Source organism: Barbatula barbatula (genome assembly GCF_947034865.1).
Source record: "Barbatula barbatula genome assembly, chromosome: 13".
In the NCBI taxonomy this organism is placed as follows: Eukaryota; Metazoa; Chordata; class Actinopteri; order Cypriniformes; family Nemacheilidae; genus Barbatula; species Barbatula barbatula.
This window is the reverse complement of record NC_136776.1, coordinates 22413465-22426879: the sequence shown is the minus strand read 5'-3', so window position 1 is coordinate 22426879 and position 13415 is coordinate 22413465. Positions and strand designations below refer to the sequence as shown.

The 13415-nt window shown below is 41.4% G+C and overlaps 1 protein-coding gene across 6 annotated transcripts in view; it reads left to right on the top strand.

Annotated features, from left to right (window-relative positions):
• ptprsa (protein tyrosine phosphatase receptor type Sa) overlaps positions 1 to 13415 on the top strand; it is a 146349-nt gene that overhangs the window by 91905 nt on the left and 41029 nt on the right. For all 6 annotated transcript variants that reach the window (XM_079471332.1, XM_079471334.1, XM_079471336.1 and 3 more), the window contains one exon: positions 5602 to 5712. In XM_079471332.1, coding sequence (XP_079327458.1) covers positions 5602 to 5712 — 111 coding nt within the window. The remainder of the gene's footprint in view (positions 1 to 5601; positions 5713 to 13415) is intronic.

Here is a 13415-nt window from a genome sequence, read left to right as displayed (position 1 = left end):
GCTGGTGGACAAAGAAGCTGCCTGTATTTGTCTCGTGACTGGGTCAGGGAGGTTATACAGCTTTTTTATCACGGATAGAATATCATCAGCTGCTACCGTAACAGTCATGTCTGAAGCGTACAATATTTAATTAAGAAGAGTTAACTGGATTTCAGGAGGACAGGTTTGTGAAAGCTGCATTAACCTCAAGCTCGGACCTTCGTACTGGCACACGGTGACCCAATTTCTAGTCACGCCACGCTCGGTAGCATGTAGCAGCTACGGGAAGTGTAGTGTCTTCACTGTTGGGAATGAGAGAGGTCGGTTTGTAGACCAGCACCTGCAGGACAGGTCGACAGATGCAACGGTGACCTCTCTGTGTGCGTTTTGGCAAAGTTTGATTTGGGTTTTATAAATCAGGGTTCAGTGCAGATGCAGGGCTACATGGTTTTTGAATGGCATCTGTTTTTTAAAAATAAATATTTCTTATTTTTCGTATTATTATAATATTAGCATTACATTTCTGTAGTTGTTATCTGGATCACAAGGTTAATATGGTTAGTAAATGTTCGTTATGTGTAATTTTGATCATTTTTATCTAATTATTACGATTGTTGGAAATCTAAATTTAGCTTTAACTTTTCGCTGAGATGCATGGCCATAGATGCGGTTTATAGGAAGCAGAATTTACCTCCGCATTTCAGACCCAGCACCACAAGGTCCCAAACCTTCAATAACACATTGGCTGATGATCTTAACACAACACTAAGCAGTAGATTAGAAGATCCACCCTCATACAGTGTTAAATAACCTCGACTAATATTAATCCTGAACTAAATTTATGTCTGTTTCATTTGTGTCTTTTCAGAGAGCACACCCATCCGAGGTAAGAGACTTACCCGAAACAGCCATAACGCAACTAACCTAATTGCCCCACCTTACCAATGATTCCAGAGCACTGCTCAAGATTTTTCCACAGTTCTGAATGAAGCTCAGCTGATCTTTCACGGTTTAACATTCATCCTGTCTTTGTGTCCGTGTGTGTCTGTGTGTCTTGTGTTGGTTGATTCTTGTCAGTGTTTGGGGGGGTTGATGTTTACCTGTGTACCTGTGACATTCACAGTGTTTGGAGGCAGGGAACGGGCTTGGGGAGGGTGGCAGGCTGCACTTATCAAACTAATGAAGACACTTGGTGAATCGTGCCGGTGCTTCTGTCAGCTCTGATCTCATCTCCGCTCGTCCCGGACCCTCGACATTTCATGAATGTTAGGGTCCACTGGGTAGAACGTCTAGCAAACATTTGGATCCTTGTTGAATTCAAAGTTTATATATCTTTGCTACATTTTTAGAGGTTAGCCCACATGTGTTCTGTTTAAGTGACTTTCCATCTGCACCGGGATGGAAAATGGTTTGGAGATGAGATCAAGGCTTATTCCAAGGACTTAATCCAGAGCGAGACCTTGTCAATTTACGCCATTAATCTCAAAATGTATAATGCGCTGTAATCTGTGTCTGATTTAATTAAATGACTTTGTTTTTCAGAGTGAACAGGTAGGTGAACGCCTTTGCTTTCAGCATTTCAGAGTTAAAATCACAGGTGTTAGTCTACAAGAAATATCAATGGTGCACTGTTGTTTGGGAAGATGTTATTCCAATGTTTGTGTACCGGTTTAGAAATGTGTCGAATTTTGCCCACACAATGATCTAATGTACTAGTGCAGGTAAAGTAGGAGAGAATTGCGCTAATCGTCTACAAAATGTGCATGCGGCAGGAAGGGCGCCGTCGTTTTTCTTTGAATGTGCCCCAACATGGATATATATATAATGCAAAAATGCAGCACATTAATCATGTTGCTGTTCGCCAAACTGAATGTGACTTATAAAGTCTGCATTTGCATAATGGGATTAGTGATCCAAAGCATAGCGTTTGCCCAGGGCAGCTTCTGCACATTGGGGTAAACGTGCCAGGGCTGACACCCTCCAGCCCCACCCCAGGACAGACCGGGTGTATTAGGCACCAAAGACAAGCTAAATTGCAGCTCTGTCAACTGTTTGGTCAGCATATGAACATGGGCTGGTCTGCGCGCGCATGTGTGTGATTGTACATATGTTTGTATCTGTGCAAGCTCCTGCAGCTCACAGGTGATTAGTCAGACTTCTGATCTCTCATGTGCTGTTCGGAAGTCAGTTTTAGTGATCAGTAGAAAGGCAGAAGGACATGCAGCAATGAGTAAAACGATAAATCGAAAGAAGTAAAGAGTCTCGCCTTCTCCTTCCTAATCAGTTCCGCCCATGCGGGGAAAAAACTCAACCACGCGGTCGAACAAACAAATCAATCACGCCCCGGCATCACCCGCTAATTGAATTACACAAATGAGACCGTACTTGCGGGAAAACGTGTGTGTGTGTTGAAGATGGCTTGGTCGCTTTTGTCCAGGAGCTGTTATGGAGATTAATCAAGCATGCCGAGAGTGGTCTTCCCATGTTCGTGGACGGCTCTAATAGACAGCTGCATCCTAAAGTCGGTCACGGCTCACCGCGTCACCTGCCTGCCACGCTCCACGCCCCAGCAGAGACGCCTTCTGACACGGCCTCCGCTAAACAGACAGCCCAGCCTGTTTTCCCCCTGATCTGGGATCAGATGGATGACGGGAGATGACAAGGCCTCGTCTCCTGAGGCCATCGCTAAAACCCAAGCGGTCGCAGGTCAATAGTTATTGCATGTCCGTCAGTCACGACCATAAGCCATCTCCAGCTGTTTGTGAAAAAAACACTTAAAGCCTGGTTTAATTTTTTTAGCATTGAAGTCTCAGGCTTTAGTAGATGGTATTGCATAGTGTGGCGATCACATTTGTAGTAATATTTTTGCTTTGTTGTGTAGAGTACGATAACCGTGTGAGTTAGCAGGTCGCGCCTTCCAAAAACACAAGAATGGATATTCTACAAATGACATTTTATCTCCTAAAATAAATGCGCATTTTATCATAAACAGCACCGTGCAACTCTTTGAGCCGACACTTGGTTTGAGCGAGATAAGACTGCGTGTTTTGTCATTCGCTGCGCCGCTAACAGAAGTCTTAGCGTCTGAGTGCCGCTAGCCTAAAAATAAGCCACAGGCAGGACGGATAATGAAAACTCAAAATGTAATTATACATAAAAGATAATAATTGAAAACAACATTTTCTGCCTGAACGAAAGGGAGTTTAGAGGAAAAAGCAGGAGACATCAAAGAAATGTTCGATTTCCAGCATGTTAAACGTACTTGCGGGCTGCCGCTGGTTCAGTTTCCCATTTTTCGCATGTCCGGGGACTCATCGGATAGAAAGCGGAATTATAATGAGAGAGATTTAACAACAATCATGATATGATAAACAAATCATATTCATACAGTTCTACAATAAAAGCCGGTAATTTGCAGAAAGTTAGACGAGGCAAATGTAGGAAAATCGAGGAGCTTTAAAAAGTTACGTGCTGTTTGCTTTTTTGGGAATGTTTGATTAGAGGAAATCTGTTTTAAAAAGAATAAAGCAGAAATATCTTCCCATCATCCCCTCCGCAGATCATAGATTCTCAGTAAGGTATCCCAACACAAGCACCGCTGCGGGTTTGTAATGAAGTCAGCGGGGAATCGCAAATCGCCGGAATAGCAAGCAGGAGAAGCAAAAATAGGCTGATTCAAACAGGAAGATATACGCTTGCTTTGAAGTCACTGGGAATTATTTGTGTGTAATACATTTGAATCCTGCTGTGTTGTATGTTCCAATCTTTCCTCAATAGTAATCTCGCTCAACGTCACTCAATCATTCGCTGTTGACGGAGATGGTTCCTGCAGGAGTCTAAAAAAGAGTTTCACAAGAGTTATAAGCTCAGCGAAGCTGATGGAAGAGAATTCAGTGCTCCCCGAGAGCGCTGTACACCGCTGGGCCATGGTTTATTTATCAGCTCCTGCTTCAGTGACATAAAAACACATGGCTGTTTTCTGCAGGCCTGGGCCTCGCAATTGAGCAAGAAGGGAGATTTCAACCAGATTCAAGTAGCACAGGTTGCGCACGTGCGGTTCGGCTGCGCACCTGAGGAGACTGTAGAACGCTCTCCGGGCCCACCTGCTGTCACCCCGACTGCCCGCCGCGCTAATGTGCACATCAAACGATCCATGTACGCGCTCCCACGCATCCACGCCGTTTTCAAACCACCTTCAATTTTTGTCCTTCCCCGCCCTGCCTCTAAACTCCCCGAAGCCGGCACACTGTCGATCTGCCGAAGGCAAGTGTGAGTCATCCACCCGGGAGCCAGAATCTCAATGGCACGCAGGATGCAGAATACTATATGTGTTTTAGCTTGCCCTCTACCACAGGGAATGCGAGGACTGTGATTTACAGATGTAAACAATGTTGAAAAAGAAAAATTTCTGTGGGGCTTTAGTCCAAGTCTATTCACTAGTGGTCAAAAGTGTAAGATCACGACTAAAATGTATCACAATTTAAGAAACAGCCATTTGGTGTGAAGGTGTTTGCTAATTGTTTATCTTAATATTGTTTTATACCCAGCAAACACAAATACGCTTTCAGGACGTTGCGCTAACATCCTGAGAACGTTTTGCTAACGTTCCAGTTAAGTTCTGAAAATGTTTTAATGAAGGTTTTTGTAACACCGCTTTTATAATGTTTTGAGGATGTTTAGCAGTGACATATAATGTTAATAAAATGATCTTTTATCTTAGCTCAAAGAATGTTTGATACCTGGGAAAACATTGAGAGAACGTTTGAATCCCTGTTAGCTAGGTAGTTGTTTTAGTAGTTTAATTTGACAATGTTTTGATTTTTATATTATCTTTATTCTATAGTTCTGATAGTTTTGTATTGTTTAGTTAAGTGACCATCAATAATCAATCTTCTATTGTCCGTCATGAGATCCAGACGTGTTTTGGTCCGCGCGTTATCGATTTGTGATTTGAAGGCATATCAAATGTTTATCATGTGTAGTCTAAATCCACTCTCCATCTCCATCGTGTACTGTACTAGCACAAGTATTGCTTTCAGCTCCCGGGGGCGCGTGTTAAAATAATTCATGCTGCAGGATTGAAGTATTGTGCTAAGCTTCGGCCCGCGCCGCACATTTGGACACGAACTAATGGATGCCGGGTGCCCGGCTCAGTACTGACCCCCGCCCGATTCTATTTCCATTGGGACAGATGAGCGGTTCATCTCACACGTTTGACTCACAACTCCACACCCTGAAACCTCCCGGTGCTCCGATGTGTCGAGATGCGGCACCGTAGCCGAGACCAGAACGCTGCTGCAAGTCGTTCGAGTTCTGCATTTGATGAAACACGTTTGGACGTATTTAGATCAGATGTTTCAGAGTATCAGTTTTCTTGCCTCGAGGGCAGAGCTGTTCAGACTCAACACAGTACATAAGCGTAAAGACTCGGCTTTTAAACCGGATGGGCCTTTGAGCCATTTATGAAGATACTGTGCTGCACCAAACATGCTCAATAAAATAAAGAGAAACAGACAGTCCTGTCACTTTCAAGTCTCTAACAGTTTGTCCTCTCTCTCTCTTCCTTTCTTTCTCTCTCTCTCATCCCAACTTTGGGGTGTTTTTATTTTTTTACTCTCCCAGGTGCCCTGCAGATCGAAAACACGGAAGAGACCGACCAGGGAAAGTACGAATGCGTGGCGTCTAACGTGGAAGGCGTCCGATACTCTTCCCCTGCCAACCTGTATGTGAGAGGTAGGGAGCAACCTGGCCCCGGAGCCCGCCGACCAATCAGATCTTCTTAACCGGTCACATGACCAGCAGCTTCTATGGTGATGCTGTAAATGCATCAAAAACAAGTTACGATTTTGCCAAATGGCTTTCTAAGAGTGTTTCGGTGTTTCTCGGCCAGACGCACAGGTATTTCGCCCGAGGTGGACGGTGGTAAGTTATTATTTTGATTGGGTGGCTAAGCACACTTAATCAAAATGCTCAACTCACTCACTTCAAAGGTACATTTTGGGGACGAATGTGGTGACATACGCATGACATCACACGAAAATCACGTATGAACGTGTTTATCAGCCTCCAAATGGTGGAAATAATTAACGATCAGCATTCGAATGGAACATCTGATACTGTTTAAGGAATACGGCAGACACAGTTGCAGGTTGATGACTTAAATATATCGTGGCGGACGCATTTTGCGCATGTATTATTTATTTAACGCATATTAAAAAAGACAGCGTACGGGATGGGTTTTACCCGCCGTGTAATAAATAACTTTGTTCCAGATCAATTATTTACAGGCCGTTACATTATAAAATAGGTCTGGGAGACGGCTTTTCATTATTATACTTATTGTAAGCTCGCGATGGATGCAGCGGCAATGTTGCAGACGCAGGGAATATAATATCTCCACCCTCACCGGCGCTGACCTCCATCTCAAGACGGCAGGTTTGACGAGAGCACAAACAGTCAGCGGCGGGTATTATTGCCTTTTTCTAAAGAGATTTGAACATCTGTAATTTGATTGGATGACAGGTGATCTGCACACCTGTTAAAGTTTACATAAAGGTGTAAACTTACAAGAATTTACAATTCTTACCATTTGCCTTTAAAGATCATTGTTCAGAACAGGACATATAAAAACTTAAACAGTGTAAGACGTTCCATTCTTTTTATTAAAACGTTTTATTGAATTGGGATTCATTCACTGAATTTATTGAACACGTTTTACACAGATGAGAGAAATGATGCATTAAGACGGTGCGCCGTCTTCAGTTTCGCATTGAAAGCATTAATTATTGACTACAATCAAATGTTTTCTTTTCTAGAATTAAACATACTAGAATGAGCAGCTACAATGCGGGAAACCGACGGGCGGCACAAAGCACAACCTGAATGAAAGCACGTTGTTAAAACGAGAAGCAATTTTAAATCCGTCCGTCCGTTCTAATTGTAGCTGCTTATTTTAAATGCAAATTATGTTTTTATTTGCGCTGTCCATTTGTTTCTTTGATTTCCTTTTTGTCTGTTCATTTGGTTTGCGTAGTTAAAGCCGCCGCGGTGGAAACGTGGCTAAAGGCCTTGTGATTTTGCTGTGTTATAACATGCTTGAAGTGGCCGAGCGTCCACCGGGTTAAATGAGAGTGTTTGGGTGAAAAAAACGCAGCGGGCGCGTGACAAGCGCACGTCACGCGGGACCTTAAAAGTCGACACAAATGCAGCAGCTAAGAAAGTTTTGAGGTGGCATTTTTTACTCTCTTTGTGCTTCCCCTATTTTTCTCTTTTCCTCATGTCATTGTATTCTGCATCAACCCCCTTACATCCCTCAGAGCTTCGAGAAGGTTGGTGTGTTCTTTCTTTTTTACTTTTTTTAACCCACTTTAACAGCGAAAATCAGCAATGTATATAAAAACTTAACCTCTATTGATCTACTGGAAGGCTCATTGGAAATTCAGTTTAAAATGATCCTGCTAAATAAGATTTAATTCTGGGAACAAATGTAAATGCAAAAAGAGTAGCGGTGACAAACCCGCTGATTCGGGTTGGCTTTAACTTTACGTTTGCATTGTGGGGCCTTTTATCGTTTGCATCCTTTGCTTTTGCTCAGAGAAATGAAATGACGTCTAAGGTGCACAAGATTCCAGCACCGTGGCATGATGCATGATGAGAGAATGTAACCGCGCTCGCATGCCTCCAGACGCAATGTCCGCGACTCTCGTGCTTCCTTGTTGCATTCCTGTGTTCTTGTCAACCGTTTTCTCCCTCCAAACGACATCTTTTCCCGATTTAAGCCTGTCGTTCAGTTTCTGTTGTGGTTTTTGTGTTTTGTGCACCCTCGGTTGTTTTCTTTTTTCAACTCTCTGTTCCAGTTGTCGGTTTGTCAGATGTGGTTTGTGTTTCTGTGCGTTGTTGTCCGGCTGCCTTCTGCGGACCGTAAGAAAATCTCTGTGGTATACAGTACAGACGGTTTTCCACCATCTTCTGAACACAAAGCAAACAAAAGCTGATTAGTCTGATTGTTTTGGTTGCGATTTCGAATCATTTGTTTGGTTGGGCGGCATGAATCAATAGCACAATAGCAGATGTAATGATCTCGGGCCGTAACTGAAGCCTTTTTTGCAATGGCAGCTAGCTAGCATTAGATTTTCTTTCGTAGTTCTCAGCACTCAAACTGAACCAGAAGTTGTTTTCTATGCCATGGTTGTACGCAGCTTATGTAGTTTATTTAGAAATATTTATTCAGTCAACATTTCTTATTTATTTTTTGGTACACTGCAAAAAAATCATTCTCTGAAAATATGTTTGGGAAACCCTGATAGCAAACACACATCTGGGAGACGTTTTTTGTATATTTGCTCATCTGCAATACGTCTTTGAGACGACAGATGTCATATAGACGTCTATAAGCCGTCTGTAAGATGTTTGTGATTTATGTTGTATGTAAAACGGCCTTTTCCAAGACATCTTCCAGACGTACCTTTGCTATCTGGGTGGCATCAACACAGTTTGCGCAAGATAATATATTTGCAGAATACATTTTTTAGATTTTCTTCTGAAACCAAGTTTAATATCAGTGGTGATTCTCAAGTAAAGTATTTAAAGATATTTACACGTGTTTACACAACAGATTGTTTTAAAGCAAAACGAATGATTTGTTTTTTGCGGTGTAGCGATGCTGAAATGCGCCACCGAATGTTTTACTCCCGTCCTTATTCTCTGGTCGTAAGGTAACATTTTACATGATATATTATGTTACCTTAGTAACCTTGATATTTTTATTCTTCCACGGCAGCCGCAGTTCATTAATTGGATTTTTTGCAGAGCAGTAAAGTGGGACATCAGGCAGAAAGATCACAATCGGTCCGACGTGTTTGTCCAACCGGCTCGCTCTGCTAATATCCATCTCCTCCCCGGCGTTTTAGATGGTCGCTCGTCTCTCTGAAAGCAATATGACAAATCACAAAAGCTTCGTCTAATCTTAACGCTGTGCCATCTCGTAATGTCTCAGACAAAAGGGCTCTCTGAATTATTCAGGTTGACAGAGATGCTGTTGTTGAAGGTGGGCGGGGGAGTGGGCGACACCACTTGCTGGCGTCACGGCCCTCAGTGTGATTTGGGGTATAAATAATGAAGGGCTTCACCGCCGGTCTGTCTCTCAGGGGCTGGCATTTATTGACAGAGCTTAATTTTTCATATCCGGCTGTTCCTGCTGTGTCACATGTGACCCTTTTGCCCTAATAGACTGTTGACTGCTATGTAGCTGTCTGTAATGTTGCATTAGCGTGATGTTTTTAACTACGTCTGTTGAGAAGCGGTCTGTTGTTTTTTTCGCCACTGGGGCACCAGACAGAATTTATATTATCTGTTTCCATACAACTTTTGTGTACTGTTTGTCTATACAAACAGATTTTGTTGAGTGCCGCTAAATGTGCAAAAGTGACACGGCAGGAACTTTTGAATTTCCGACTATTCAGCTAACTAGGCCCCTTGTTAGTTGTCTGTGTTGGCAATGATAGGCGTATAAGTTAATTGCCTCCATATGCTGAAATCCCCTCCGTGCCGCCGCTTATCAGAGCCGGGACTCGACAGAAGCAAGTTCGCGCCAAATTAATAAAAGAAATGTTGATTTTCGTTTCAATGAGGTCGCTAATCTTTCATTGTTGTCGACAATCCCTTAGCCTTTCGATGTAATGCGACGTGAAAGAAAAAACTAATTATAGATCACAGATTCTTTCTAGAGCGAATTACAGTTGTAGCTCTTAGAAAGCTGGTAAATCAGATATGCTGGAAGGCTGGACTATATTGTACGCTATGCTACGACACGTCAGTGGATTTTTCCACGGTATGCGCATGTAGATGCATGCGAATTTCCTCACTGCTGCCACTTGGGATATCTTGCATGTCCTTGCATGTGTTGTCGTGCTTTTCGGTGTAAAAGTGGAAACGTAAGCTAGATCACACCCTGCTTCACTGGTAGGAACCGAGGCTAAATTCAGACCCCACGTGTTGGCTTAATCTCTTCAGATTTTTATTGAGCGATACGTTGGAGAAACACGAGTTGCGGGCGTCGCACAAAGGCAACGGCCACGTTCTTATTTCCGAACCCCTAGAGAGACGGCTTTGCATGGCAGCAGCAGAGGTCTGTATGTTAATGTGAGTGACCCCTGTGGTCTGCATGCAAATGGTCTCTTCCAGCCAAATGGATTATTGTGGGTCTCGGACATCAAACAGGGTGTAATCTCAGCTTCAAGGTGACATTAAAGGCTGTGCGATCTTTTGGCTTCTCTTTCTCCCTTCATTTTGGGGCCGGACAGACTGTCTCACCAAAATGGCCACTTAATGTCCACCTTCGAAACATCTTTTTGGCGTAACTGCCTCCTCATAGTCAAGACATTGGCCTTTTTCTCTCATCTCTTGGCTTTTACTTCGTCCACTGTAAGACCTCTTGAGTTGCATTTTCTCTCTACATCGGGCTTGAAATGTGATTTTCTTTCTTGTTACTCCCGCCAGGCTCCAGGTCTTAGTGTATGAGGAGCATGTCCATTCAATTGGACTATCCTTTATGGATATCACAGCCGAGAGACCATCACACATCAAACGTCAGGATTTGAGATAGATGACCGTGTGTCAGGACTTAAAGAAAATGCCTTTTTATTATACGCAATTGCATTTTAAACCAAGGCAAATTAATTGTAGATCGCCGTAAATGTTGATGTGTATCAGAAGATACACAATTTTTTGAGCATTAGGTGCTTTGATATTTTGTTGTTTAGTTTGTAAGAAGTCAAACTTTTGATTATAATCGTGGAAATTCAAGTGCTACAATTGACATATGTTTTAGGAAAAATCTTATAACATCTTATATACATTCAAGTATTTTTCTTCGAATTGATAAAAAAGTCAAACAGGAGGAGATTCCGTCTGGGTCTGCCCATAAGTAATCCACAGTAAACAAAACCTCGTCCTTTCATATCGCTACATGTTGTGTCATTATTTCTTGCTTTTTATTCCAAAGCCTTTGAAACACACCTGCATATATGTGTGTGCGTGTGTGTGTATGTGTGTGTGTGCTCTGATGAATCCACCAATTTGGACATTAATTGTGTGGATTCTGTAGTACAGTGTGTTGGACTGCACTCCGGAGGGTTGCATGATGGGAGACTGTACCAGCGGCTTTTCTGTTTTTCTGTTTTCATCGTACAGCGGTCACTGTCGTGCATGACATTATGATACATGGGCTGCCCTTACACATCTGTTGAACATCTGTTGAATATGCACTTGTTTTTAGGGGGCGAGGGCGTTTCAGTAATGTTGGTGCTGTTTTTCGTTGCTGTTGTTTTTGTTTTGTTTTTCCGATGGTACAGAAATGTCAAGCTCAATGTGTTCTGAACCTTAAACATTTCTTTTAAAAAATCTTTAAAATACAAAACTTAGATTCTAACGTTATGTAGATCAATTAAATGTGTTATGTTAAATAGAAATATTTAATAAAGTTAACTGGAATGTTTTTGCAATGCACTTTTTATGACTTTAAAAACCTAAGTAACCTAAATGCACATTTAATGCCTTTTTTATAAGGAAACGTTCAATTTTACATGAAACCATTGCTGTATGTTAAAATATTAAACCTGTCACAGTGACTGTAAATATTTCTTACATTAAAAACAATTACAACGAAATGCTTAAAATACAAAATGTTTTTAATTAGGATTAAACTTATTTTAACAATATTTTTCAATAAAGTCGCGACTGAACCATGCTTCCAATGTTTACCATGGTGTCAGCTTCTTTTTGAGCGGTTCGTCCTCTGTTTTTCCAAGACGATGGTGAGAGTTAAATCTTTGATTTCAAGCCCCATTGTGTGAGAAATCAAACTCACTATTACTCGGGCCAGTGTAACAGTCTCCTCTGTGCCCCACCTCTCACTCCCCGTGTCGTTTCCCTTCTGTCTCTCGCCCACGTGAGCGTCTTTTCCAGTCTGTCTGTGCCCCCCAGTTTGCTGTCTTGCAGCCCAGATCTCGTCCCGCCTCGTGCTCTGTCTCTACCTGTTGTTTCCGTCCATCCTGTGTCCACGTGATTTCATTTCTGTTTTATTATTTTGGTTGGTTGTTTATGAGCCAAACCCCATCGCTGTCGCTCTTTCTCTTCCTTCTTCCCTTGCCAAACGTAAATGAGGCATCACCACCTCATCGCCCGCCATCTTGGGACCAGCCCAGCATCACCTTACTTCCTGTTTCATTGTCATTGCCACCATCATCAATAGGGAAACGGTTGCCTTGACGATTGTTGGGGGAACCAAACACTAAAGTTTGGAACAGAAAATTGCCCGTTGATTCATATATTCATAAATAATTAAGTGCACTTATTTTTATTCTATAGCTCTATTCCAAAACCTTGTGACCTCCCTACATAGACAGCATTTGATTGGTTAATTCGGTTCTGAGGCAGTATCACATTTCTTTTGAAAGCAAGCAATCCCAGAATTCATTGTGGCAACTTTTTTTTAAAACAAATCCATAAAGATTTGTCCATTCAGTAATGAAAGATTTCATTCAGTGGAAAACTCAATAACTTACGGACATAAAGACATTTAAATATGTGAGATTTATACTTCTTATATTTTCGTTTTCAGTTTTACTGTAGTTTTCTTTATATTTTGAATTAGCTTATTTTTGTTTAATATTCCGCAGTTTTGTGGTTTTGCCATTATTTATTTATTTGTTTGTTATGTTGATTCTGCATTTAATTTGTTTATTTGAGTTTTTTTCAGTTTATACATTTTGTGCTAGTTTTTAATATAATATTTATATATTTATTTTCAATTAATACATTTAGTTCTTCAGTTATTTTTTGTTATTTATTTTTAGTTCATATATTTTGCTTTTAATAACAATAACAAAAATGTTAACTTATTAACTTTAGAATTTAATTGAAATTTTTCATTTGGCTAATATTTTTTAACAATATATTTGAATAGTTTCTATAAACAGAAATGTTTTAAATGTTTTAGTGGTATGTATTGAGATTTCTCAGCTTACGTGCTGGTTAGGATGCTGTCTAAGATGATAGCTGGCTATGTAGGCGTAGCCTGGTTTTGGACCAGAGCCTGTGAGTCATTATAAAGGTAACATCATTCCATCTGTCAGTTTTGGACCTCAGAAACCTATAAAAAGAGCCTGTTCCTCAATGTGGCCAACTCCATAACTCATATCCACCCTCGGATCCTTTTCCCCAAATCCTTCATCATTTCTCTGGTGTGTAGGTATGGCACATTGGTAGTTGAGGTGCATCGTAGTCTAGCATCTACACTAATCATGTGTCATTTTTGTCCATTTTAACTCTTTTTTTTCATATTTGTTGAAGTGTGTCTTACTTAGTTGAACTGACAGCTACTTATTGACTCAGTGTGACTGATGTAGAATTTCCGCTGTAAATTTTGTGTTACGTCC